The sequence below is a fragment of the Mucor mucedo genome (assembly GCF_025094135.1).
Source record: "Mucor mucedo strain NRRL 3635 chromosome Unknown EV154scaffold_80, whole genome shotgun sequence".
Taxonomy (NCBI): domain Eukaryota; kingdom Fungi; phylum Mucoromycota; class Mucoromycetes; order Mucorales; family Mucoraceae; genus Mucor; species Mucor mucedo.
Window position 1 is genome coordinate 40,295 of NW_026252364.1, and position 27,850 is coordinate 68,144.

Sequence of the window (27,850 nt, forward strand, 5' to 3'; positions counted from 1 at the left end):
TTTTTCTTTTTATTTAAAATCCAAAATTATTTTCTTGATTAAAACCAATGTCATTTAATGCAGACAGCAATTGCAAACGTGCAGTTTTAATATCCTCATAATCCAATGCGCTGATGGCCCATTTAGCATTCTTTTGAGCAGAGGCGATCTGTGCATCACCTACGGTATTAAGATTGACAGGAGTTGCTAACTGAGGAGCTACAGCAGGATTAGCAACAATGGTTGGCTGAAAAATAACTGGCGGTTTAGCAGTAACATGTGGTTGAGAATTAGCAGACGGTTGAGAAGTAACAGGCTTTGGTAATTGTGGTGGTGTATGAGTTACATCAGAGGTATTACTGGGTGGTAAAGGCGCTGTAAAGTTAGAGGGTGGACTAGGGAACTCCGATATGGAAGGTATATTTTCGCTTTGTTCTTCTTCTCCGGGTGAACCTGGCGTAGGTACACGTCCTTCACGCAAAGCCTTCATAATATCAGCTGCTTTCCATTTAGAGTATTTGATCTTGGCCTCAACCTATTCAAAATTAACGCTATATTCACTCAACTGATTTCAGAAATTACCTCGGGATCAAGATCGCCAAAGGTTTTTAACAATTCTAAAAAGATGGAAGCAGCCAAGAAAGTTTTTGCTGTTTTTCTTAACAGAAAAGCAGCGTGAGTCTCGGTAATCTGTGTCAAAATCAATAAGAAACTTACTTGCTTGACTTTCCAGAGCGGTCTTCATTATCTGCATTCAGGAATATCTTCAGAGCGAAGTTCTCAACATGAGCATATCCAACCAAGTCATCTGTAATGGCTTCGTTTTCCCCAATGGTTTTTTTTTGCTAAAGGGCAGTGTTAGCAGGTGTTTAAGCGACGGCTATTATACAAACGTTACAGTTTCTAAAGCGTCGAGTAAATGGGACAAATATTCGTTCGTTTCTTTTGTTCTAGGTCCTCTTGCAATAGCTAATTTGGCGGCATAATATTGGGCTTTAAAGCAATGTGGTTAGAAAGTCCATCTGGATAAACAATGCTAGTATATACCATAATATGATACTACAGGATCTCTTGTGGCCAATTCCTGACCACGCTGAACGTAAGGAGTTATGTATTTCAATTCGACTGGAATATCCATTTTTATAATTTGTGAAGAAGAAAAAATATACACATTAAAGTTGTCCCAAGAGCAACTGATTTTAGCTGAATCAAGTCCGACCGGTTTGCATATTGTCACATATTATTTTTAAGTTAATTTTGAGCGTCCTCAATTGTGTGAATTTTTATATGACAGAAGTACAGCATTTTGATCCTTATGTGTTAACGCTCGATATTTGATAAAATAATTAGATATAGGATTTTATTCTTCGATAACAAGCTCACTTTGTTTAGCCTTTAAAAAGGCGGCACTTTCTTCTGCCTCGATTTCACTACGCAGTTCTTTTAAATGTTTTTCTCTTTCCTCTGCTTCATCATCATCGTCATCGTCATCATCACCTATTTCAAACGATGCAGATAAATTTTCTTCTTCTTTAACCCTATTCGTGGTATCAATATCCAATATCTTGTCTGTTGTCGTGTTAAAGCCTTGCATGGCGGTTGTAAGTCGATCATTTATAGCAAGCATAATTTCTGTATTTGGATTGGATAAAACATCATACACTGTATCAATTTATTTTGTTTCTCTTACCTAAATTCGTTGGATCAGATACAAGGGGTATCCTAGCACTGATATCTGCTTGCACCTTCTTACAACTATCAAGTATATTACCCGACGATATGTTTCTATCATTGTCAGAAAGTGCATCCTCAAGGGTGCCAACACAATCAAATGCATTCCTTATTAAAATAGAATCATCAATGTTTGCTTGTTGCTGCTTCGTTTCTGTACGAGTGTAAGATATACTGGGTTCAGATGAGAAAGCAGGTACATTCTTGTAGGCTTTTCCTTTGGTAACTGCTGCCAAGCGCTCCTGTAATGTAAGTCTGGCGGTTGTTTGTGCTGTAGTCACAGGAGGGTTCGGCGTTTGCTGAGTGCCCTGCTTACTAGATTGCCTATTTATATCACATGTTGCTAATATACCGTTATAAATCATAACCATTTCTGAATCATCAGTCTATTACATACGCCGTTAGTTTTTGTATCGATACGTTCTAAGAAACTGTATTATAGCTTACGGGTATATTGATATCAACGTATGTTATTGTGTGATTCATTTTGATGGAAGCATATATTGCCATAAGGCCAGCAAGTTCAATACGAGGATTTCTAGATAAGTCAAGTCTTACCAAAGCGTTGTTTTCGGGGATACACTCAGCTAAAGCGATACAAGCTAGTTCCGGTGGTAAGTAGCCATTGTTATTTCAAGTTATTTGGTTTTTACCTTCTGTTGTCAAACCTGTGTCAGGCATGCGAAAATCCAAAAGCGATCTATTGATGTTTAATCCTTTCCGGATTAAGTTAATCTAATAAATGTCAATAAACGATAAATAAAAACACTTAATTGGCTTTGACTTACACCGTCCAAGTTAGGCGAGCACAGAGGATTATATCCTATATCAAGAATTTGTAAATGCTGATTATATCTCTATTGACGTGTCAGTGCCAATTGATCTCGTTACTATTTTTTGTATCACTTTGTCTTACCAGTGCTTCACCAATCAAAACACATCCTTTTGTATCAATTTTACAATCACACATGGACAAAGTTGAAAGGCTTTGATTTCGTCTCAATGCTTGTGCTATGTATTGGATACCTTGACTCAAATCGTTATTATCCAAATAAAGGCCCTCCAAGCTATGTAAAGAGTCATCATAATCCCGTAGCATAACACCAATAGATAATGCACCTCCATTAACAAATCGGTTACTTCGTAAATATAATTGTCGTATAGACGATTTTCTGATACCAGCAGCGAGCGTTTCTATTTGTTGATTACGTAATGAGCATCCATTTAATATCAGTGTAGTAAGCGATGGCAGTAGGTTATTCTCGGTCTTTGCTGTTGCACTTGTGATATACTGAATGCTTTTTTTATCGGGCTGGGTAAACGATAGATCTAATTTTGCTAGTTGGGAAGACTACATGCAATATATCTTAGCAAAATAACAAATATTGAATATATATATACAATGTAGATCTTACACCCTTTATATATACGGCAATGTATTTAAACCCGACTGCGGTAATCTTTGGATTGTTTGCCAAATTTAATTGTGTAATCTTGTCGTTATTTAATAAGCTGTGCATTAAAACTTTAATTGCCTAAAAAAGAAAAAGCTGTTAAGTAAAAGAGAAAGTATGTGTTTTATTGTTTACTTACATCATCTTCCAGTCCACAATTATTAAGAACGAGTTCCTGAAGACCAAACTCAACAGACATGATATCGGCGAGGGGTTCAATATTGTATCTATCAATATGTTGGTTGGTGAGGTCAATCCTGGTTAAAAAACTAGTCTGCTGCTGATTCTATTGTAAAAGAAGAGTCAGTAACTAGGACAAAAAAATTATATGGATATTTACAATTAGGGTGGAGACTAACAAGTCGATTGTCTGCACTTGTTTGTTTCTACAAACCAGCTCGTACAGGGATAATAACTGAGCCAATGTTTGTATATTGATAGGCTCAATAGCTGTCGGAGACTTTCTTTCAGTAATGGGATCCTCTTTCATAAAGAGATATTCTTTTGTTATTGAAGCAACTGGAAATCGAACTCTTCTTAACTCTTTTGCATCTAATTCAGAGTTGACATTAGGCTGTTCACTTTCAGATTGTGGTTGCTTTCTCAAGCCATTGAACAAATTATTTATTCTGGGAGAGGTGGGAGAGTTCACATTCGCATTTGCTTTAGGTTCTAATTTTGAAAACCAAGAATTATTCGAACTGGAATCTTTTTTTTTTAAAATACTTTTCGTTTTAATGAGAGACATGATAAAAAACAAAAAATAAAGAAAAGTCTAATTTCAAGTAAAATGACCGAGGTTTAAATTATTAAACGTGTACTACATTGGAAGCTCGTTTTATTTATTTATTTTTTGCCAGAAATAGCATTAAATACACCTTTGACGGTGCCTTCAACTTCGTGGCTAATCTTGTTGAAGATCCCGGCAATATCATGAGCTTCTTCTTTACCGTGACCATGCGCATTTTGTTTAGCACCTTGAGATTCAAGTTCCGAGTTACCGGCTGCGTTACCAAATGTTTCCTTGGCAGATCCAATAGCCTGGTCCGCCTTTGCTTCAGCCTTATTAGGCACAGTGTTTGTATTATTATTTTGGGACATGATAAAAATAACCTTTATTGTTGTTTATCTTTTTCTGATTTATATATATATATATAAATATGAAACAGCCCTCGCAAGAACATTGTCTTTCAAAAAAAAAAAAAAAAAAAAAAAAAAGGGACTCCCTAGCTTATTTTCACGTCGGAGTAAAATAAAGAAGACAAAGGATGGATATTTTTAATGGTATGATACAAAAATTACATTACATTTCATGAGCTTTTCGAAGGTCCCTGCTTGCCTTAATTAATGGAATTAAGCTTTTTACGTTTTCTCCTCGTTGCAAAAATGGATGTTCTAGTAATGTCTGTGCGTCAGGTCTTTCCGCACTTTCCACTGTCAAAGCTTGTTCTAAGAAATCCTTAAGTTTATCTGATAGTTCATCCGGATGCTGCAATGCAGGTGTACCATTAGTAGCAATTAAGTACAATGCTCTCAAAGGATTTTCGTGTAAATAAGGTGGTTCCCCTTCAATCATCTCAATCACCATAATACCCAATGACCATATATCAATTTTTGGTCCGTACTCTTTTCTAGTCACCACTTCAGGTGCCATCCAATAAGGTGTACCAACCATTGTTGTTCTTGTCTCGGAATCGTTGAGTCTTGCACAAAATCCAAAATCAGCTATAAAGTAACGGTTAACAGATACAGCCATACTAAACAACTCCTATATCTTACTTAATTTGACGTGGCCGTTTAATCCAAGCAAAACGTTATCTGATTTAATATCACGATGGATGATACCCAATGAGTGAAGATGATTTATACCTTGAAGTGTCTCTCTACAAACAGTGGAAATCTGATTCTCGGTCATCATACTGGTTGTTACCACATCAGTTAAAGATCCACCTTCCATATACTCCATAACAACCCATAATTCGTTGGTAACCAAAAATGAATCAATAAAATTAACAATATTCTTGTGATGCGCTTCTCTCATAACCAAAATCTCATTGATAATCACTTCCTTTCTTGTTTGTTGATCCAGATTCATCTGCTTGATAGCTACAGACATGTTAGTGTCAACTGACTGTGCAGTATATACACCACCGGAAGCACTAAGAAGATGGCACCATCAGCAAGCGTTAAATAAATATGTGTTAATCATTACCCTTGTCCAATTTTTATCATATTTCGGTATAATTTGGTTGGATCGGCATCAGTGCAAATAGCCTGTAAATCAGCTATTACCTGGGCGTCCTTTATTGCTTCTTTTTGTTGTCTCTGTTCTCGTCGTAACTGTCTGGCTTTATCTTGAGTATTGTCAAATGCGGGATCCAATGGAGCTGCAGACGGAGCAATATAAACGGATGATAGTGCTCTGTTGTCAGCTTGCAAAGCGGGCTTATTGGAGCGCGGTGGCGGAGTAGGGGATGATGTTAATGCAGATGAAATATCCTGTTCTATGGATGGTTTCTTTATCACGACATTTTTTTAGGAATAGACGGCTTAGTCGATAGTGGTGGTTTGGGTGGTGGAATTTTACTGGATACATCAGGTCGAGCTGGTATAGGAGGAGGAGGAGGAGGAGTTGATGTTGATGTCGAAGACGAAGTACTCTTGTACTTAACAGAAAAGGAAATGCATTAATTTTAAATCACAATAAACTTGGTTGTACTTACATTATTAGCAAGTGGTGGGCGGCTAGGTACCGGAGGTTTTGTGCTGTCGCTAGAGTTTACAACTACCAACTGAGGCCTAGTTCTTTGCGGTAATGGCGGAGGCGTCGTTGATCTAACTACTGTGTAATTTCTAGGATGTACATTATCGAATTTATCCCACACTGTGTCCAACGATTCATCTTTCGAGTCCTTGTAAAATCCTAATACATCCAGCACTGCCTATTTCTGTAATTTAGTTCCAGCAGGCAACTTTATATATTTATATCTTCTACCTGTGGATTTTGTCTCTGCTCCTTTTTCGTGATACCACTCTGCTGGAGTAGAATATGCCACTCTCTTGGCATACCAGTAAACTCACCTGTTTGGGGATTAAAGCCGACATGTGTTACATGAACCATATTGTATGGCGAGGATATCTTGGCCTTTCCATTTTGAGAGGTGGATACTGATGCAGAAGAAGTCGAAGAATTACTTTGGACAGTCCACAAATCTGATATGAATAATAATAATAATAAAAAAAGAGTCAAAAAAAAAAAGGGAATAAGGTTGGTCCTATTGAAAGTAACATACCGCTAACACTACCGACAACTTTTCCGAGCATGACCTTTAATGTTGATGAGCCACTCTTTTGAGCAATAATGGGTGAGGCTTGGTTTTTTTTGTATTGGTTTTTTGAAGGTTGTGGTCTATTAAGTGGTCTCGGAGGAGTCAATGGTAGTGGCGGAGGGTTTGAAGCGGGTGGAGGAGGTGGAGGTGGAGGTGGCGGCGGCGGCGGTGGTGGTGGGGTTTGCACCTGAACAACACTTCTATAAGAAGAAGAATTGGAGGAGGTTAAAGCCGTAATCTTTATAGGTTTTGGCGGAAGAGGTGGTAATGTGTTATTTATAGGTGCATTATCAGTTGTTGCAACGGTCGAATCATTATCAGACTTGCTGTTGAATAACTTAATTTTTGCAGATACAAGACCTATCGCTGGAGAAGTAGGTGAGGACATCTTTGATTCTCTCCAATGACATTAGAGCAGTTTGGGTTCTTCAAGTGAAAAAGTGGTATTTATAGGGTGGGTGACGCACAGAGACTTTCCATTTGTCACTCCGCAAGTCTTTACAATATGGCCTAATCTTTCATTATCTCTAACCGAACACTGTGCCTTTTTTTCCTTACATTAATGCAGACATGTTTTATTGTGTTTTAACTATGTTATGGACCGTGATATCAGGGATTCCCATGATCCGGTGAATTTTGGCTGGTGTTTTCCACGTTTAGTTGAGTAATTACTGGAGTAATGAGTAGTAATTACAGGAGTGGTGAATAATACCGTATTTCTCATAGTGAAATTCATTAACTTTTCTAGTTTTTTAAATATTGAGAGATTTCGTACTGATAAATGTTTAATTAACATAATGTAAGGATTAAAATTCTGGATCGCCAAATTGAGTAAGTGTGACTGATTAGGAAGGTTTCTGGTACATGCGTTTCTTCTCCTGGCATGGCGACTTCTGGTGAAACCGCTCTGGATGAAGACACTATTATCAATTATGCTCCTGCTTAAAGCGGTAAAGATTATGAAAGAAATAACAATTAGGTATTTATCGATGCTGATGATTTTCTGAACTAGCCATTGTAACCTTCCTCGTTTGTTTATTTGAGCTTAATTGTCAAAAGTGCGACAGCTTAAATTTGTTCGTGCGACATCACTTTGGAAAAACGTAATCTTGTTAAATTTTTTTAGAGAGCTTTAATATATAAAAATTTTATAAGTGTGATCTTTTACACCATTTTCAGAAAATACTAGATCAAAATGTAAAAAAAAAAAAAAAAAAAAAAAAAAATTGTTCACAACGTAAGAAAAAAGATCGATTTAAAGACCGTAAAAAAAAATTGAGCTTACCACTTCTAAATACACGAGGATTTGTTCCTCATCTATGAGGGCGCCGGTTATCGACCATCCGAAACATTTCAAGACTTCTACGTTCACAGACTGGACGGCACTGACTATTTCTAAATTCATCAATCCAGTGCACCTTTTTACCAGCTTTTTGAAACAACCAACGGAATCAAAGGCCCCGGATCGGCTCATGAAATCTTGTATTAGGAGTAGACCAGTTGCCCATGACATAAACAGCTTCGACACCGAACTGTTCATCTAGTTTTGCAATAAGATCCACGTTTCCTTGCTGTCTTCTAAAATAGACAGATAGCCGCAGTTTTCTGTGCAAGGGATGAGCAGTACGATGGTTGGTTCGGAAGTTGACATAGTGGTTTTGGATGATGCCTGTCATATTGGACCTGTTTTCAAGATACTGTTCAAATTCATCTCTATTCAAGGAATCATAATTAACCAAAAGCCTTTCAGCGGCTGCTACTCTAGCGGGTTTCACAGCTTCATGGATTCTAAGGTATTTTTTAATTTTTTCAAACTTGTCTTGGTATTGTTTGGTAAAGCGAAACTTGTTAGGATTGTTTGCAGTAGAGTTTTCATGCACACAGAATAGCAAATCTCTTCGTCCAGGATCAATCGTAGCACATCTTCCAACAGTTTCTTGAGCAATCTCTTGTGAAATTTACTGAGTATGTTTAATAAAAACAGCAGAAAGAGCAGTGTATCTGCTTTGCCAATCCATTCTTTTCTTATCGTTTAAGGGTGTCAGGTAAGGAAGGAAGTCTGGTGCATGCATATCTATTCTTTTCGATATGCTTATCCACTCATATATCTGTTGCAAATAAGCGTGTTGTTTATAATGAGGTAGTGGTATTTAATTTACTCACGGTAACGCAACACATCTAGAGTGCTGACAAGAGTAAAATAGGGGGGGGGGGTTGCTACTCCCCCCCCCCCCCCTTAAGGGTGAATAACAACAATGTCAAGTTTTGCTTGCTATTGTGTGTCAAATCAGGCCAAAAAAAAAGACAATAATTTTTTGGTTGAAACCCAATCGTTCAATCTTTAAGAGAAAGCATAAGCAGGTCAGTCTTTTGGATGAAGTAAGCTTTTAGAATGAGATTTACGTACGCATGCCATAGGGCACTTATTCGTGCCCTTCAATATGATGATACACTTTCTAATGATATTGTTCACCCTTACTCTGGCAGTGTACCTATTTAATGATAACAGATATATTTCTCTTTCGTTCATTTCGCTTGTAGACTATGCATGGAAAATTAATTGTTTTTTGTGCGATTATTTATTTCGTCGCTGATTGAAATTTTATCCTAAGCGTACACGAATGATATATGAAAATAGTGTATGACTTAGCAATGTCTTCATGGTCACTTGATCGTGTACCTGGTTACAGATGTCAGCAAATTTATAGACAAAATTTTCTCAGTTAACGACTGGGCTTCAACTTCCTTTTCACTAATGACTACACTGCTCGATAGGGTTAAGCCTAGGCGAAAATGGAGGCAATAACATGATTATGTATCCTCTACTTTCGATTTTCTGTCTCATTGGATGGCTCTTATGAATAGTGAAATTATATGGAACTGGGTAGCTGCTTTTAAATTTGGACCGAGATCTATAAAATACAGAAGTTTATAATTGAATTTGAGGAAATGAAGGGAGGTTGTGTCTTTAAATATTAAAGGGGCTTCTTCATAAGATGCCTATATCGCTTCCGCTTTGTGTTATTGTCGAGAGCGGCCATCTTCCAACCATTTTATTCCTTTTGCTTTTCTTAGGTTTGACAGGCGTTTGTTTTTTGGGAGGTGACTTCTTCAGTACTATGTGAATAACACTGGTGGGATGTATACCACCTATAACCGTGTAAGAAGTTGCCCTTTCCTTTAGAATCATAACTACAGCACGAGATCCAGCGGGGTGTCTAGCGTGATTCTTCCTCACATCTATGGAAACTCAACTCCGCGTAAAATGCGAGTCCGTGTACTTCCATTTTATAAACCAACCTGCAGGTTTGTCTCATTATTCTTTGCTTCTGCTTCGAAAATGGGGGGGGGGGTTGCAGTCATTATCAGGTTTTTCTAAGGTGGTAATTGAGATGAGTTTTTCTGATGGCCATTTGATAACTGCAGATACCGTGTTTCAGGATTGGATATATATAAATAAAGAAACTTTATTAATCACATCAATGATAGACATATCTGCGGGCGTGTAATTTTAATTTGTTTTCAATGTGCGTAATCCTTTCATTTTTTTAAGTGGGAATCACTTGGCCCTATCATAAATTTGTCATAAAACTATTTATTTAATTTAATTGATTAGAAAAAAGAATATCGGTGCAAACAGGGTAAATTAGTATAATTTATACAAAAAAATCAAAACCCAAAAGAAGTTTTGAAGTGTAAATTGTGAGTATGGAGAATCTTTTTAGAAAGTTAAAGAGTTCATAAAGGCTGGAAGTATTTGTTTGATGCCTTTAATCTATTTCTTGTGTACCTGAGAGACAATAGAGGGAATGACAGAGGGATCAGCTAAGGTTGAAGTATCACCGAGTTGACCATGTTCGCCGTTAACAATCTTGCGAAGAATACGACGAACAATCTTTCCGGATCGGGTTTTGGGATGTTCACGGACGATATGGATACGTTTAGGTGCAGCAAAAGGACCGATAATTTTACGGACGGTCAAAATCAATTCACGATCAAGACCTTCATTGAATTGATAGTGTGATTTTAATGATACAAAAGCATGGATAGCTTGACCGGTCAAATCATCATGTGCACCAACAACCGCAGATTCAGAAACAGCCTCGTGTGTAATGAGCGCAGCTTCAATCTCAGAAGTTGAAAGACGATGACCAGAAACGTTGATAACATCATCAACACGTCCTCTAATCCATACATAACCATCTTTATCAATAGAGGCACCGTCTCCTGTGTAATAGTAGTTGGGATAAGGCTTAGTGTAAGTATCCAAGAAACGAGAATGGTGGTTGTATACTGAACGAGCCATGGAAGGCCATGATTGCTTTATGGCAAGAACACCGGTCTCATCGACGGCAGTGATGACGTTACCAGTCTATATAAGTAAGTTATGTGAATACGAAAAAAAGAAGAGAAAATTAAGATGTAGTACTTACGGAAGGCTCAAGAATAACAGGGTTGATACCAAAGAAGGGAAGAGTGGCGGAACCAGCCTTGGTAGGAGTGGATCCAGGGAGAGGACTGATAATAATAGACCCGGTCTCAGTTTGCCAGTAGGTATCAACAACAGCGCATTGCCCCTTACCAACCATCTCGTTATACCAGTTCCAAGCTTCAGGGTTAATGGGTTCACCAACAGAACCAATAACACGCAAACTGGAGAGATCGATGTTATCTAACCACTTATCACCCAAACGCTGGAGAGCACGAATGGCAGTGGGAGCTGTATAAAATTGAGTAACCTTGTGTTTTTCAATTAATTGCCAGAAACGGCTAGGATTGGGGTAGGTAGGTGTAGATTCAAATAAAACAGTGGTTACACCAAGAGTAAGAGGACCATATGTAATATATGTGTGACCAGTGACCCTGTTTATATTATACATTAGATGTGACAAAATGATAAAAAAATTATTTACTCTTACCATCCAACATCGGCCATACAAGCATAAACATCCTCTGGATGAACATCAAAGATATACTTAACAGTGGCAGCGGCACCCAAAAGATAACCGCCAGTAGTATGGACAACACCTTTAGGAGCGCCAGTAGAACCGGAAGTATAGAGCAAGAAAAGAGGATCCTCAGCACTCATACGTTCATAAGGGCAAACTGGACGTGCCTTCTCCATCTCAGTATGCCACCAGAGATCACGGTTATCCATCATGGGAACTTCAGAACCAGTACGCTGATAGACAATAACATGTTCAACTTGATGGGCTTCTTCCTTACTTAAAGCATCATCAACAATTCTCTTAGTGGCAATATTCTTACCACCACGTCTTCCTTCATCTGAAGTGATGACAACATGAGCACCACAATCAGCAACACGATCAAGAAGGGAATCGGCGGAGAAACCAGCGAAGACAACGGAATGAACAGCACCAATACGGGCACAAGCCAACATGGCAATCAAAGTTTCGGGAATCATTGGCATATAAATAGCAACGTTATCACCTCTACGGACACCAAGGCTTTTGAGAACATTACCCATACGAGATACTTCACGTAAAAGCTCACCGTAGCTGATGCGACGGACTTCGGTAGGCTCATCACCTTCATGAATAATAGCAATCTTGTCAGGGTTGGCAAAAGCGTGACGATCAACAGCATTGTAACAGGCATTTAATTCACCGTTTACAAACCAAGAAATATCACCATTTTCGAATGAGCCATGACTGACAGTCTCGAAAGGTTTATCCCAAGTTAAAAGCTCACGGGCAAGCTAAGACAAAAACAAGACAAAAATAAATACACAGGGGGAGAAAAAAGATTAAATTAAAACATACGTTGCCAAAGAAAATATCGGGCTGCTCAACACTCTCTTTCCACATGGAGCGATATTGCTCCATAGAGTTGACATGAGGTGTGGGACATTGTTTTGAATCAAGAAGACGACTAGGTACTGGATGTGTAATGATCTCAGGAACTTGATTTTGTTCGTCAACCTTATCGCTGGTGGAGTGAGGCATGATATTTAAATAGTGTAGTATAAAAAAGGAAAAGAGAACAGGTCTAGTGAGAGGATTACCGAAAAACTAATTTTTTATATGGTTCACTTTTTTTTCTTAATTTTTTTCAACCAGTAAAAAAACTGTTTCACATTTTGTCACTTAACATTGGCTCAAATAGAGCGATTAGCTGTACATTCTTTAATTTCTTAAAGTTTGACAGGTCAAAAACCTTTTTCCGCATTAGAGTTTCCCAATCAATTTTTTTTACCCCAAAATAATGTTTTCTATTTTGGGGACAATCTAATACAATCGTGTAACCAAAAATGTAGTTACGACATGTCAAATGGCAGCAAACAACATCGGGGTTATATTTACGCCGTTTAAAAATAGGGAGGCATGTAAATGTCTGTCACTTGCGCCTTGGAAGACCTTCTTAATATGGATACTACCCCGCGGCCTTATTTCTGTCAATGAATTGTTTTTTTAATTTTTAGGATTAGCACATCATAGCTACGCAGGATATGCTTCTAACTTTAAAATGCTACAGAGACATAAAATAGATCTTATTGAAAGGATCGCAAACGGCGGCTAAAGTTATTGCAGATTTTTTCATTTAAACTCTGCCTTTCTTAGATATGATCCATAAACCGGAGAATGTTTAGTTTGCCAAAATTCGTCAACATCAGTATTTGTTTGAAATGAAGGTCGCAAATGTTGCTACATTTAATCACACCAATAATAATGCGTATCATTAATAACAATAGAAGGATGACTGGCTAAATTTTTTTTTTCGCCGCGTCGGCACCCATCACCAGCCAAAATTGTATTTTTCAAATTTCCATTGATAATTTGACGAATGAACATAATAATTTTACGGACTATTTTAGAAAGTTTTTTCGTAATTACTGCATTAATTATTCGTACATATAAACATATTATGTTGGCAACAAAAACGATCGTAAATATTCCCAAAAGTGGTATCATACGTATTCCAAATATGCTTCCGGCATTATTATATTGAGTTTTGGAATATAGAGGAAAAATAACATGTTTATATTGTGTCATCCTGAGAATGCCAAACATTTAGCCTGTAAAAATGATCTACTAAAGCTGATTTCATGTGATTAATTTGTTTATCTTGGGTTGTCTGCAGTAACAATTAGCCATACTTTTTCTCAAGCTACTAAAGTGCTCCGAATGATGTCACACAAGTAACTTTCTTTCTTGGTTTCCATAAGCATTAGTGTATTGTCAGCCAGAAAAGGTCTGCCAAATATGAAGAACAATTTTACTTTACTAAGAACATACATCTATGGTTTTTATATCGTCAAAATGTGCCGTTTAAATTTTTTAACGCACTTAGATTACAAACCACGTTAAGCGAGCTCGTTTTGTTATTCTTACCTTTGTACGGTTACGTTTCCAGATGGGGCCTGACATCACGCTCGGTTTATTAGTGATCAATCTCCAATTTTTGAAAGAACCAGGCCTCAAGAGTTTTAATGATTTTAAAACAATAATAACGATAGTTACAGTCCTAAATTTGGGTACTGATGCATCCAAAGATGAAAAGGTATTTTTTGGTGATTCAACTAAGGCATTCCAATAAAAATCCGTGTTTGTTGTGCTTGCCTAGAACGCCAGTTAACATGTTTCGTGCCCTGAAAAGAAGACTAAGATGCTAGTTAGTATCGGAAAAATCTGTCATATTAAACTTTTTAAACTTTTAGAAAGTTCTTTTCGCTTTTCAATAAAGAGAATGGAAAGCACACCCGAATCAGTTATAAACCTACAACGCTAGTAAATTGATGCAGGTAATGTTCTTTTATAAATTGAAACTTGATAATCTAATGTGGTTAGAATTTCGATTTTTGACTAATTTTTTAATTTGTTTCAATTCATAGTTGAACAAAATATCTATGCAGTCAGTCATCGGACTAAAAAAAATGATGATATTATGTATCATTTCTATTATGAATCGTTTGAGAACTCTTAGACATGAACTTTATAAAACATTGCTTAAGTAGACACTTATAGGTTTGTATAAATATTTATATAAATACTATCAGTTCCGAAGAATTATTATAAAATGTTTATCTATATTGTTGAAGGGCACTAAAATGTTGAATTTGGTTCATCCATTGACGCTTTTGAGATGCAGAGGAGGTCTTAACCGCTATAACATGGCTTCCAGAAACAATTTGGAATGATAGATCATCTAAAATTAAACAAAACATGTAAGGTTTATATCTGTCAAACTTCATCCTTCATAAAGTCTACCTGTATTATTGTTACCCCCAAAAGAGGGTTTTAAAGTCATTGTCTGTTGCTGACGAACACTGACTGACTCTATAGGCATAGGCTTTAAAAAAGAAAGTGTTTTAGTAAATATTGTAATACATAGAATCATTTATACCTCTCTATAAAGACTATATAGATAGCCTTTGGGACTAAGGCTTTTTAATGGTTCTGCAAGGATTAGAAGATCGTTGAACAAAAAACCGTGTAATTTACGACCACTTTTGGCTTTAAATAGAGCTCCATCCATAACAAATTCTCGGCCTGGAACGTTCAAATTCTAAATCGGAAGATATTAATTCAAGAGCACTTTCTAACAGAAATAACTAACCACTGTTCCTTCTAAATCCAAAATTCTAGATAGCTCAGACATTTTTTGAATGTTTTCGAACCGTCTCGTTTCTTCGTTTACGTCTTCAAGAACCTTTTGAGCTATCGACAACGCAGATCTGACTAGCGAATGGTCGGGATGCTTCTTTGGTGTATTATTTAAAATCTGTATTTAGAAATATTAGGGTGTGCCCTAGTATATATCGCTTTCTAATCCTGAGACATTACCTGACGAAGTAGAAGAGGATATCTAGTGATACGCTGTACAGGCTCTAATAAAAAGTGCGAAAGGTCTAAAGAACGACATTCTGCTCTAGTTTGCGCGGTCTTTTTTTTAAGAAAAAAAAAGACAAAAATGAGTTTGGATTATACTCTATCAAACTCGCGAGACCTGTTTACCTTTAAGAAAACTTCAAACCATTGGTCATCTTCTCTTTTTTTCTGTAAAAACTTAGTGGCGTACGACTGATTTCGGCAATAAGTAGAATAACACTGTAAGCTATCTGCCTAAGTAAAAACGTATATTTTCAGTACAATCATGGAAAGATCAATATTAGTTCTTACATGTTTCAAAAAAACATCACCAATTTTATCCACAACATTGGCCTTTTCGTTTTGTCTATTTTCCATGTCGCTTAAAAGTGCTGTATTACATATCAACAGATCATCTATGTTTGAAAACACGACATCGCGTTCATCTTGGGTTAAATACTTTCCAGAATCCGCATAAAAAATCTGGAATATTGTTAGTAAGGGAATACTTTCACTGTAAAGTAACATAAAATTCCTACATTGATAATCATCTGGAGATCGTTTAGGTAAGTTTTCTCTGTAGCAATTAGTTCGAATATAGCTTCTTGTCTTTTACGTTCCTCAGGTGGTATAGCTTCAAGCTCCAATGGGTCCATCGTACTAGCCCAAGTTAAAAGTTCTAAATTCTCTGATACGCTGCCAGAGCGTGGAAATATTAGCTGTGGTGAACCAATGTTGTTTTGATTGGTGGAACTGACAGTACTAGCTGCTCTACGACGTTTAGATAATTGCGCTTTATCCACCCCTAAATTTACTTTTTTCATTATTGGGGTGTTGGGCGCTGACAATCCACGAGGTAGATCATGATCTGAAACTGTTAAAAAGACGCCCGCAGAGTGAGAGTTGTTTTGTGATGATTGTCCTCCGCTAATCGAAATTGACATTGACGTTGCTGAAGGTGATATTTGATTATTTTTGGATACTATAATTTTTTAAAATATGTTAAACTAACTTTCATTTGTTCGTCCATTTTACATTACCAGAATTAATCTTTTCCACATACGTCTTTGGAAAGTAACCACTCTCTTCTGTGTCTTCACTTGTTCCATACCACCAGTCACTATTTTCATCTTGGAAAGGCTGGACAATAATAACCTCGTCAGCTGAAAACCCCAAATCGTCAGGGCGTGTTTTGGTAAAGTCATATAATGTTTTGACACGGAAAGCTAAAGTTTTTTTTTAAAAAAAAACAATACAAATTAGATAGCTTTTCAAAGAAAAGAAAAAAAAAGCATTGGTTACCTTCTTCTATAACTTCAACGTATGTTCTAGGGAAAAATCCAACTTGATTTGTTGACAAGGATGTGCCATACCACCAATCACTTCCTTTATCTTTGGAAGGATGCGCTTTAAGTGTTTCGTTAGCTGAAAAAGATAAATCATCCTCACGTACCCCTTGATATTCATATAAAGTTTTCACCCGATAGACTACATTTGTAATATTAGTATATAACATCATGGCAGCTACTTCAAATTAATCCTACTTATTGTAAAATTAACTTCATCCTCTACATCAATTCCATATCCACTTGTACCCGCTGTAGTACTGTTTTGAGTAGCCAATAAAGAGCTAGCAGGGGAAGAATAATACATAGAATCAATTTGTGATGTTTCGGCCTCTATATCTTCTACCTGTCCAGTTTCATTTACTATCTGCTTAGCTTCGAATTCATCCTGCTGCTTTTGTTTTATCTCTTCGAGCCTTTTTTCTTCTTGCAATTTAACTCCAGCCTCATACAATGCTTTCTCCTCCTGTTGCTTCTGTTTTAATATTCTTTCTTCCTCCTCCCGTACCAGAGATTCGGCTTCTTCTTTAAGACGCTTTTCTTTTTCGCGCTTTCTTTGCTGCTCGAGTCTTTCATCTTCCTCGTCCAACTGTTTACGAATTCGAGCTGCCTCCTCTTCTTTTGCTTTAATTCTTCTTTCCTCTTCAAGCCTTTTCTGATTTTCTTCTTCCTCCCATTGTTTGCGTCTTTTTAACTCTTCCAATCTAGCGGCTTCTATTTCCCTTTCACGACGTTCAATTTCCATTCTGCGTAAACGCTTTTCCTGGGCAGCTTGTTCTGCTGCTTTGCGAGCTTCATTTTGACGTATTTCTTCAGCAATCCGTTCCTCCTCCTCACGTTTCTTAAGTTTTTCTGCTTCTAATCTCGATTTCTCTTCGCGCTCTAATCGTAATCTTTCAAACTCTGCTTCTCGTAGTACACGTTGTTGCTCGGCTAATTTGCCGTGTGCTTTCTCTGTTCTAGCCATACGATCGTCCTCTTCTTGCTGTTTCACTTTTTTTTCAGCGAGCATCTCTGCTTCAGCAGCGGCAGTGGCTTCAGCAGCTGCCCTCTTTTTCTTTTCTTCTGCTTCGGCAGCTTCTTTTCTTAATTTGTGCCTTTTTTCGCGCATAGCATCTAGTCGGGCGCGGGCATCCGCTTCCGCTTGTCTCATTCTTTCTTGAGCTGCTATTTCCTCCCCACTAACATATATGTCCTCTGTCAATCGACACGGATCTTCTGCTGAGACAGTGGATTGTGTTTTACTGGAATCTTTGACAAAAAGCAATTTCCGTTGTTCAATACGCTTATGAGCTTCAGCTTTAATATCTGCAGCGGATCTAGGTGTCCCTGGTCTCTGTGATGTGGGTATTGGAGGAGGTGGTTGGGAATATGGCGGTATAGATGATAATGGAAGCGGTGGAAGCAGTGGCATCTTTTGGGTTGGTAAATAAGATCTCTTATGTGAGTTGGTCACTAACGATCTTTCCAGCGTATCAATAAAGCGAGCCAATTCATCATCAATATATAGACCTTGTTCAAACATCTGGCGATCTTTTAATTGCTTAGCACCTAAAACCAAATCTTGATCTACTTCACTTAAATTTGCTTCGACAATTGACTCTACTTCCCTCCGAATCTGCTTGATCTCGCCTATAAATTGAGTTACTTGATACATTCTTTGTCTGGCGCTTTCGCTTTCGGCATTATCATGTTGCAATGAAGTGTTTGAGCTACTACTTCTTCCTAGGCGAGCGGCTACCATGGCTTGTGCCTTTGCACGAATACGCTCTGATTCTGTCATTCCAGGTTGATCATAATTGATAGAGGAAGGCGTATATACGGATTTTTTTAGTTGAGACGCCTTTGATTTAGCCGTATTCAATTTTTCAGTTTCCTGAATCAATTCTTCCTCTAGATTTTTCATGTTAGTGCCAACAAGATAATCAATTTCTTTTAACAGAGCCCGTCTTTGGTCTGCTATATCTTCTAGTTGTCTCATATTAAGCTCGTAACGCTCCCACCATTGAGCAGGACTTAGAGTTGACCGACCTGCAGAAGCAGCCATTTGTTGCTTATCGTACATTTCTTGGTTTAAAGAGATAATGCGTCGCTTCAATTCTTCGATGCTAACATCGAGGCCTTGGTGCTCACTGTATTCTTCAACAGAATCTTGGCCAGTTGTTGCCAACAAAATTTTTTGTTCTCTGATTGACTTCTTTAGCTCATCGATAGATGTAAGAGAATTATTGCCACTGAATCGTTCAAATGAATTTCCCCAAGGATTCCTGGAAGAATTAGTACTGTACATGAAGTATAGGCAACGTATTTAAAGCTATTTTTGTAGGTTGAACCTCTTTTATAAAGGTTTGCGGAGTTTTTTGTACAGGTTCCTCCTTTGACCCAGATGTCACGTTCTGCAAATATTTTCGTGCTTCAAATGGTCCTCAATTGTTAGTTTTCTTATTCGGACGAATCAGAACTCGTTTTCAGATAGTAGCTTGCCTTTTTTGGACGGAATCGAAAAATGGAGATTCAGATATGGAGGTTTTTAGGCCAACCGTTATTACTCTCCAGTAGATTCAGTGACGGTAAACATGTTTTTGGAGGCCAATTTAAAAGAAAGTAGATAAATTCCGCGGTCGCCATATTTCGGGCTGTTCAAACTTTTCGCAATAGCTGTTACAAGTCTAAGCAGGAAATAGTATATCATCGATTTCTGTGTAATTCGTAGATGTTACGTCGGATCATTGATGTAATGGATATATCTATGCTCAGATATTGTAACCCACCAAGTCTTTCAGGCCGCCCTAATTGTACGTTGCACCTGGTTTAAACCTTCAAACTTTAAACCTTTGATGTGGTTTGTTCATCGAGACACACAGCGATACATTATTCTGATCATATATGTGAGTTCTCTCTGTACAAGGTATTTTTTTAAAAGCAAACTAAAAAAACAGGCAAACTTCTAAAAAAAATTTCAGGTTTCAAGTTTTTTTTTTTTTTTTTTTTTTTTTTTTCGTGTTCGACTAATTTTCTTCATTACGAAGACAAAAGGACAAGTGGAAAGATGTGACAGAAATTTGAGGAAGCACGTCCTCTTTCTTCTGCGCCATCCGCCTCTTTGGACTGTCCAATTAAACCGAAAGGCTGCCTTATTATCCGGATTTTATCATTAAATTATTGCCCCTCAATTGATTTGGTTTTTTTTTTTTTTTTTTTTTTTTTTTTTTTTGTTACCAAGAGTAAAGTAAATACCAATACCTCGTCATGAACGACATACTTATTGGCAACAAATGTAGATGTTGATATATTAAACCTAGTGCTCTTCTGTCGATATCTAGAAGCAGGCTCAAAGAGAGAGAGAGAAACAAAAAGGTCGATAATTATTCAAACTACAATAGTTATTGTTGTGACAAGAAGAGCTGCCAAATTTTAAAATCTTAAAATGAAGTATGTAACCACTGTAGAGATCAAGCCGTATTTTTAAATGTTTAAAGCATTTTAATTGGTTTAAGGCGGATATGAGCTTGGCTTGTCCTATTTATTTCGTATAATTTACTCAAAACAGTAAGCTATCACCCGAATTTATTTCTTTGGTCATTTGGTATAGATAAAATTATTGTATAGACCCAAAAGCTTCAAAAATTAACTAAATAATTAACCAAACTCCCCCGCTTTTTTTTTTTTTGTAAAGGAGCAAAATTCAGGACTTATAAAGCCCCCTTATTGTCTTATTGAGAAGACTGTGACATTTAAACATCTTTTTTGTCACAGTGAAATATCAAGGTTACTTTTTATTTGAATCGGTAGTACGTCATGACATCATTTTGTTGTTTCAAATAATACCCAGTTGTGCAAATAAATTACAGTGTCACCTCATTATAAAAGTGGTGCAATTCTTGACCAGGTGTTTATTATGGATATACGCATCACAATATTCTCAAAATTCACTTTACGCTATCTCATTTTACTACCTCTTATGACCATATTAGTTGAAAATATGCTGATCTACATGAGAGTCAAAGTGGCACACGTATACATCAAGTATGATTTTAGTATTTTTATTCACCTAGCTTTCGTACATATTCTGTTAAATAATTAGAAATTCGGGCCAAAATTATAAAATATGTTGCTGGTTTTGATATATAAGATTCCGCACTTTTTATTCCGTAGGCTTCTTTTCATTGTGAGCTATGTCAACCAGTTGACCAGATTTTATGTCATCAGTTTTATTACGTATTTGGGTTTGTTATTGCCATACCATGTTAACGCATTTGTAAATAATAAACACAAAGCCATGTCGTTTAATAAATCTATGGAGTCTGTAGGGAAGAAAAATTATGAGCTAGCGTTGAGTACTACTTAATTTAGTATAGCACAAGTTTTTTTTTTCATCGTACTTCATTTATACTTAGTTATAAGAATTCTCTTGTTGACAATTGAATGATGATTAACCATGTCTACAATATCTGTGTATATCCGGTAGTATATTCCGGATTATCAGCTATGTAAGCTTTGGTTACAATGGTTCAAATCTGTAGGTAACACAAATACTTTAAGATCACGGATAATGACAAGATGACTATTGCATTGTATCCATCTTGGTAATGTTAATAATCTAAATACCCAACCAAAAGAACTGGATTTTTTATTTTATTTTTTGGCATAAAAAGGAACAATGAGGTACACTTTTTAGACACTCTTTTTTATGCAGTTAAAATCACATAAAATGCCTTTGTCTGACATAATTCCGCGAATTGTATTGTGTCCAAACATGTAACTGTGATTGAATAGCTTTATGTTGCATTTTCTCAATTTGGTGGAGATTGTCAGCAATATATTTTTTTTCTCACGAATTTATACAAAAAAAAAAAAAAAAAAAAAAAGAGAAAAGAAAATTCACATGGAGGAATATATATCAATAAGGTATGGTATTCGTATGCACGTTTCGCGATATTGAGTGGCTAACCACAATCATCCTTTTGTCGGAGATGACTTTGCAAAGGCCTCTAAAATTAATCACCGTGTAACGATTCCTTCTTGTTGATGATGTGGTTTGTGTAACTGCTTTATTGGTTCCTGGCAAACAAATAAGGAAGATCTTTTTTATCAATGTACTTAATCAACAAAACAATAAATAATAATATATTTTATTTAAGTTAAGCACGTCACATTGCAAAGAGCTAATGACATTAATATAAGTGTGCTTTTCTCTGTGCAAGTTTTAAAAATAAACACATACATGCTAAACTATAATCATATTCATACATTTCACAAGTCTAGATACAAAAGGGTAATAATGAATGCGTTGGCCGATTTCCAATGTTTTAAAGAAAACTTTTTTCGCATACACTTCAGCCGCTTCATGTGAAAATTGTTTGTTGTTACTGTTTGTTAAACTTCTGTTATATTGAGCACTTGATTATCTGCTCTTAATTATATGTAGCGTATTTATTAATCAAATAAGATGTCTTGGTAAACTTTTGCATTGTTTAGAAGAGCTATTACTTTCTCATTCAGTGTGGGTATTTCACATGCACCTGAAATATTTTTAATTCTATGCAATAACTTATCGCGGTTTGTAACCCCAAAGGATGACTTAGGTATATTTAAAAAAAAGCGATCCAATTAAAGTTACTGGTGGAGAACACTGATCTAAATCCTCAATGTAACAAAAAAAAACATAAGCTACAATTTTGAGTATATATATATAAAGTGTGTCATTTAAAAGAATTTAAAGCATTCATTCTTCTTCTCTCCTTTCCTATCAGTCTAATAACTGGGCTCAGTAGTTATATTCAGCAAATCTTTGAAGCTGCTAATATCATCTATCCCACTGTTATTATTTACTTATACTATAATATACAATCATTCATAAATTTTATTACATCTTTCCATTCTTTCAATGACTAATCAACATAACCATGGCAATGATGCCCTTTTGGAAAACCGACAATCAGACGAATATTATCAACGAAGCACAGAAGATGCCGATATGATGGAAGAGTATTCCGAAAAACCGTCGGCTCCCTCCAAGGTTCCTTTTTATAAAAAAAAAAAGTACTGGATCATTTGCTCAATCTTAACAGTCATCACCACTATCACAGTTGTTCTTTTAGCAATTTTTGTTTTCTTCCCTATGATTGCTCAAAACATAATGAATGCTGCAAAAATTGACGTAGATGCTGCTCAAATTAGTTTCAGTAAACCCGAAGCATTGAACAGTCAGACATACAGCAAACGTGATGGTGACAACATGAATACGACCTTTTATATGAACATGGAAAGTTCGCTTAGCAAAACCGGCCCTTTTTCTGCAAACATTCGTTATCATAACCCCATTGAAGTACTTTACAAAGATCAGGTTTTGGGTAATATCTTTCTATTTAACGATAGTAGCATCAGTCATGGAAAAGGTACTTTAAACGCTATCACTCCTTTCTTAATCAAAGATGAAGCTGCTTTCGCCTCTTTTTCTCGGGATATGATGGCCGTTGAATCTTTCGAATGGACTCTTCGCGGGAAACTTGATATTACTGCTCTTACTAGGTAAGCATACTATATTCTATTAAGTAAACTATGTCTAATTTTGTTTTATAGAACTGCTACTATTAATCTAGACAAAAAAATTACTTTAAATGGTAAAGTTTTTTACATTAATGTCTTTACATGTTATTGACTTTATTATTTCTTTTAGGTATGAACGGATTCCCAAATGTACACATTGAATCTTTTCAACTCCCTGGTGATGATCCCAACGGCGGCATTTTTGTAGAACTAGGTACCGTTCTTGAAAGTCCTTCTCCAATTGGCGTTCAACTCGGTACTATTGCACTTTCTATTGGATATGACGGTGTTAATATTGGTACTGTTCAAGCAGAAAATGTAAATCTTGCTAAAGGGGACAATCATATTCTTCTCAAGGGTACCCTGATTCCTCAAACTGACTCTAATGCTCTTGAAAAAGTTGGTAATCTTTTTTCTAACTACGTCTCTGGTAAAGTCTCGAACACCTCTGCTGTCGGAATATCTGCTGCACCTGACGGAGTTAATCCCATTAGCTGGCTCTCTGAAGGTTTCAAAAGTGTCCAACTTAATGTAGCTTTGGCTGCTGCTGAACCTCTCAAGATTATAAATTCTGTTCAAATGGGTTATCTCGATTTAAATTTTGATGACGCCAATCCGTATAAACCTTCTGCCAATGCTCCTAGTGTTAATGCAGACTTCAAAATTCCATTTGGTTTTAGTTTAAATATCACTGAGGTTACTCAGAATATCACACTAGCTGTCAACACTTCTGACACCGAAACTACTGATTTTGCTACGATTCATGTTCCCAATGTGGCTGCCATCAGTGACCAAAAGGCTGGTACTTTGAAATTTCCTCTTAAAAATGACGCCATTGCTGGAATACCTGAGCGAGAGAGTTTCTTTGATCAGTATATCTACTCTTTAACCGCTTCGAACAATTATACATTCATGGTCTCTGGAAATGCATCTACTAAAACAAATACTCCAATTGGTCCTATCACATTGGGTGGTATATCATTTTCTGTTCCTACCACACTTCGTGGCCTCCAATTTCTCAATAGTAGTGCGACTGTCATAAATTCTCTTGATGTTTCTGGTGGTACTACACAAAATCTTTTGCTCGACATCAATGTTACAATGATTAATCCCTCTGACTTTGGCATTTCTACTGGCGATGTAAGCTTTGTAATGGGCGCTGATGGTACTGATCTTGGTCTAGTAACTTTGTCAAATCTAACTTTGGCTCGTGGAGAAAACACAGTTGCTGCTACTGCTACCTTTGACCCCAAATCATCTGATGTAGGAAAAAATCTCTTAAGTACATTTGTCATGGGAAGCGACAACTCTGTGTCTATCTCTGGTTATAGCAATTCTACCAATATTAGCTCTTTGGTAGGATCTTTGGGTGCCTTAAATCTTGTCTCGACTCTTCCTGGTCTTAAAGCTGCGTTGATCCAAGGTGGAGCTATGACAGTACTTCCTGATACAGTTACATCCGGTACGGTTGGTGTCAAAGTGTCTATCGCAAATCCGTTCTCCTCCGGTTTATCAATTACAAAGGTTACAGCTGCCGCTACTCTTTCCGGTATGCCTGTTGGCAATATTGATCAGGATATAAGTAATAATCCTTTTGTTATTCCTGGCAAAGTTACTGCAGAATCCCAGGATCTTGATATGAATTTAAACGTTGAGCCTGCCTCTATTGCTCTACTACTTCGTACTCTTGCTGTAAAAGCTGATATGGATACCCGCTCTCTGGACGCTTTGCTTGGTTTAGGCGGGTTTGAAATTGCCGGAATGGAAGCTGTTGGCTCAGATTCAAGTTTGTTTGCTAATTTCAACATCTCGAACTATGTCATGGAAGCTATGAAAGCTTTAAAAGTTGATCTGTCTCTAACTTCTGGTTTAAGTATTGGTCAATATCAGCAAGACTTGTCTTTTTCTCAAGGAAGTGTAGCAATAAAAACTGACAGCTCTGTCACATCTTTGATTCCTATTGTCGGACAACCAATTGTTCAGCAGATTGTCGACGGTGCGGTACTCGGCTTTGAAAGTATAGTTATGTCTGCTCCTACTGAAACGGGATTTTCTGTTCAAATGAAGGGATCGATTACCAAATGTGGGCCTATTGACGCTATAATCAGTTTCCCTTCACCTCTTTCGGTGTCGTGGCAAGGAAAAAAACTTGGTACAGTTACTATGGCTGCTATTTCCTCTAAAGCTGATGTTGGGGCAAATTTTGATGTCGCCGGAAAGTTTGTTATTTCAAATGGTGATGATATGGCTTCTTTTGCAGCATATATGATCAATAACAAAGATTTTGTTTGGGATATTGCTACCAAGGATGTTTCTGTCAATGCTCTTGGGTTTACATTTACTAAGATTAGTATGGAGAAGTTTGTTGCACTAGCCGGCGCTCAAGGATTTAAGGATTCCGTTACCATTAAATCATTCGATTTACCTTCTAATGACCCTGCTGGTGGAATCACCCTTACAGCCGAAACTTCTATCAAGAATCCTAGTCAAATTGGATTTAATTTTGCCGGTGTTAGTTTTGAGACTATCTTCAAGGATACTGATCTTGGACCTCTTGCTTCCAATGGAGCCGCAGTATTTCCTCCTCAAGGCGCTGCCTCTATATCTATGAAGGGCCGTTTGGTTCCTCAAAATTCCGCTTCCGGACTAGCTGCCATCAATGAAGTTTTTAATAATTATCTCGGTGGTAATAGTAGTATTGTCCAAGTTAAAGGTGTCTCTGCCTCTGGCCCCGGAGGTGTTGTTGGGTGGCTTTCTACGGCGTTCAAAACATTACTTATTGAAAATGTTATTTTGCCTGGACCTAAAGTAAAGCCTCAGTTGATTCCTGCTGTTACTTTAAAGGACATGTCGTTAGATTTCACCAAAGATCCTTGGGCTCCACCCGCTAGCTCAAGCAATGTTCAGGCTCAAATAAAAAGTCCCTTTGGATTCCCTCTCGGTGTTAATGAGCTTAGTATGAAAGTTGAAGCTACTTATAAGGGATCCGGTGTTGCTACTCTTGATGTACCTACTGAAAAAGCCACAACTAGTTCTACAGGCTTGGTTTCAACACAGTTTACTGATGTGCCTTTTAAGGTTATTGATAAAACTCTTTTCTCTGGCTTTGTACAACTTTTGACCTTAAGTCCTAGTGTTACTTTTGGATTGGAAGGTGCCACTAACGCTGTTGCTCAGACCGCTGTTGGAGAAATCAGTCTCAAAAATATCGGTTTCAGTGTTGATACTTCTCTTGCTGGTATGTATATGCATATATGTGTTAATATAGTATGTTTACTAACATTCTTTTCATAAGGTTTCGCCGACTTTGGAGGAAAAGCCACCATTCTTTCTATCAAAATCAGCGGCGGTACATCTGATTACATTCTTATTGATTTAACTTTTTCTCTTGACAATCCATCCAATATTACTATCACTATCGGCGATATCAATTTTGATACGATCTTAAATGAGTTTAACTCTGTAATTGGCAGTGTATATCTCAAAGATGTTGTTATTCCTCCTGGATCAAAAGTGTTTAGTGCCCAAATGCATTTAGGCGAACGTGTTACCAACTCTAAAGGAGTCAGTCAAGTCCTCAGTGACTATTTAACCGCAGCAACGGTCCCTGTTACTATTGTTGGCTCCGAACGCTCTACCACAATTGCTCCGCTTTCCCCTGCTTTGTCTTCTGTTAAGCTTGCTTCTAGTATGAGTGGCATTCAAGCAAATTTGATTAGCGGTATTGCAGTAAAAGGCAGTCTTATAGGTCTCATTTTCCAAAAGAAAGCCACAAGTCAAATTACACTTCAGAATCCCATGGATACATCTTATGCAATTAAGTCAGTCAAAGCGTCTGTTGTTTTTAAACCAACTTCTGGTGCTGAACCATTTACTGTCGGTACTATTGACTATAACCTTCCAAGTCCTGCCGTAGTTCCTGCCAAAGGCTCTATGAAAACTGAAGATTGGCCTGTGACTATTGAAGGTTCGGGTCCTGAGCATTTAATCCAACTTCTAGGCATGCTTTTTGATAAAGAAAAGTATTTCGATGTTCAACAAAATGTTACTGTTATTGTTGGTGGGGCTTATGAATCAGAAATGTTCTACTACCAAGATCGCGTCCCTTTTACTCTCTCAATTGATAATCTTCCACCAATAGGTATTGAACCTTCGTCAATCTCTGCCCAATCTCTTCCGAAGAATCTTACTTCTATCACTGATCCTGATGAATTTCAAAATATGCTATCAAAGTTTTTGTCTGGAAAACCTCTATTTGATGTATCTTCGTCTTCTAGCAATCCTTCGTCATCGACTGTGCCTTCCACAAGCAACATATCTGCTTCGCCTACTCAAACTTCTAGTTCCACTACCAAAGAGGAAAAGGATCTTACTACTACTACAACTGAGCCCTCAAAAACTACTGTCAAAGAGCCTACGACGACATCGGAAGAGAAATCGGATGTGACTACCTCATCCGAGGCGAAGGCAGCTGCGACTACCTCAGAAAGGCCTTGGTTTAAATTACCATTTTAATATACATAATCAAATAAGAATTTTTTTATATTCCTTAGCATCTATTTTATCTTATCCAATAAATTTAAATATTAATATCTAATCATAATATAAAGACTTCTGCGAGCGAAAATAAACAG

General features: G+C 37.1%; 8 protein-coding genes across 8 annotated transcripts; 1 reads left to right on the top strand and 7 right to left on the bottom strand.

The window, feature by feature from the left end:
* Window positions 1-13: 13 nt before the first annotated feature.
* EV154DRAFT_425019 (Vta1 like-domain-containing protein) lies at window positions 14-1,117 on the bottom strand (the record flags this gene model as incomplete). The annotated part of the gene is made up of 5 exons (XM_051596218.1): window positions 14-514; window positions 562-637; window positions 697-824; window positions 878-972; window positions 1,027-1,117. The coding sequence occupies 5 exons, from the start codon at window positions 1,115-1,117 to the stop codon at window positions 14-16; spliced, it is 891 nt and encodes a 296-aa protein (XP_051455216.1).
* A 1,960-nt stretch (window positions 1,118-3,077) lies between these two features.
* Window positions 3,078-3,912, bottom strand: EV154DRAFT_425064 (uncharacterized protein; the record flags this gene model as incomplete). The annotated part of the gene is made up of 3 exons (XM_051596227.1): window positions 3,078-3,245; window positions 3,304-3,450; window positions 3,505-3,912. 3 exons carry the CDS (start codon window positions 3,910-3,912, stop codon window positions 3,078-3,080), a joined length of 723 nt encoding a protein of 240 aa, XP_051455217.1.
* Window positions 3,913-4,010: 98 nt separating this feature from the next.
* On the bottom strand, window positions 4,011-4,265 carry EV154DRAFT_425026 (uncharacterized protein; the record flags this gene model as incomplete). The annotated part of the gene is made up of 1 exon (XM_051596219.1): window positions 4,011-4,265. The coding sequence occupies one exon, from the start codon at window positions 4,263-4,265 to the stop codon at window positions 4,011-4,013; it is 255 nt and encodes an 84-aa protein (XP_051455218.1).
* A 97-nt stretch (window positions 4,266-4,362) lies between these two features.
* On the bottom strand, window positions 4,363-6,649 carry EV154DRAFT_516513 (kinase-like domain-containing protein). The gene is made up of 7 exons (XM_051602397.1): window positions 6,458-6,649; window positions 6,160-6,377; window positions 5,888-6,106; window positions 5,752-5,830; window positions 5,377-5,668; window positions 4,944-5,323; window positions 4,363-4,889 (listed from the first exon to the last, which is right to left on the bottom strand). The coding sequence occupies exons 1-7, from the start codon at window positions 6,486-6,488 to the stop codon at window positions 4,468-4,470; spliced, it is 1,641 nt and encodes a 546-aa protein (XP_051455219.1). The 5' UTR covers window positions 6,489-6,649; the 3' UTR covers window positions 4,363-4,467.
* An 889-nt stretch (window positions 6,650-7,538) lies between these two features.
* On the bottom strand, window positions 7,539-9,023 carry EV154DRAFT_483755 (uncharacterized protein; the record flags this gene model as incomplete). Its single annotated transcript, XM_051598598.1, has 4 exons — window positions 7,539-7,601; window positions 7,779-8,033; window positions 8,056-8,441; window positions 8,897-9,023. 4 exons carry the CDS (start codon window positions 9,021-9,023, stop codon window positions 7,539-7,541), a joined length of 831 nt encoding a protein of 276 aa, XP_051455220.1.
* A 1,045-nt stretch (window positions 9,024-10,068) lies between these two features.
* On the bottom strand, window positions 10,069-12,558 carry EV154DRAFT_301038 (acetyl-coenzyme A synthetase). The gene is made up of 4 exons (XM_051594859.1): window positions 12,277-12,558; window positions 11,413-12,212; window positions 10,927-11,356; window positions 10,069-10,865 (listed from the first exon to the last, which is right to left on the bottom strand). The coding sequence occupies exons 1-4, from the start codon at window positions 12,457-12,459 to the stop codon at window positions 10,269-10,271; spliced, it is 2,010 nt and encodes a 669-aa protein (XP_051455221.1). The 5' UTR covers window positions 12,460-12,558; the 3' UTR covers window positions 10,069-10,268.
* Window positions 12,559-14,534: 1,976 nt separating this feature from the next.
* EV154DRAFT_424999 (uncharacterized protein) lies at window positions 14,535-18,957 on the bottom strand (the record flags this gene model as incomplete). Its single annotated transcript, XM_051596216.1, has 12 exons — window positions 14,535-14,659; window positions 14,722-14,803; window positions 14,858-15,019; window positions 15,071-15,235; window positions 15,298-15,396; window positions 15,469-15,576; window positions 15,667-15,804; window positions 15,861-16,303; window positions 16,362-16,484; window positions 16,624-16,809; window positions 16,866-17,013; window positions 17,107-18,957. The coding sequence occupies 12 exons, from the start codon at window positions 18,955-18,957 to the stop codon at window positions 14,535-14,537; spliced, it is 3,630 nt and encodes a 1,209-aa protein (XP_051455222.1).
* A 3,684-nt stretch (window positions 18,958-22,641) lies between these two features.
* Window positions 22,642-27,788, top strand: EV154DRAFT_447271 (uncharacterized protein; the record flags this gene model as incomplete). The annotated part of the gene is made up of 4 exons (XM_051597128.1): window positions 22,642-23,198; window positions 23,250-23,290; window positions 23,347-26,454; window positions 26,512-27,788. The coding sequence occupies 4 exons, from the start codon at window positions 22,645-22,647 to the stop codon at window positions 27,729-27,731; spliced, it is 4,923 nt and encodes a 1,640-aa protein (XP_051455223.1). The 3' UTR covers window positions 27,732-27,788.
* Between the last annotated feature and the right edge of the window lie 62 nt (window positions 27,789-27,850).

Bases quoted from the DNA above. Each gene is read 5' to 3' on its own strand.
- EV154DRAFT_516513 (XM_051602397.1), bottom strand. From the start codon at position 6,488: ATGCTCGGAAAAGTTGTCGGTAGTGTTAGCG. The intron at 5,831-5,887 runs GTAAGTACAACC...TTTTCTGTTAAG, and splicing joins GCCCACCACTTGCTAATAAT to TACAAGAGTACTTCGTCTTC. The intron at 5,324-5,376 runs GTAATGATTAAC...CCATCTTCTTAG, and splicing joins ATGATAAAAATTGGACAAGG to TGCTTCCGGTGGTGTATATA.
- EV154DRAFT_301038 (XM_051594859.1), bottom strand. From the start codon at position 12,459: ATGCCTCACTCCACCAGCGATAAGGTTGACGAACAAAATCAAGTTCCT. The intron at 12,213-12,276 runs GTATGTTTTAAT...TTTTTGTCTTAG, and splicing joins CCGATATTTTCTTTGGCAAC to CTTGCCCGTGAGCTTTTAAC. The intron at 10,866-10,926 runs GTAAGTACTACA...TTACTTATATAG, and splicing joins CTGTTATTCTTGAGCCTTCC to ACTGGTAACGTCATCACTGC.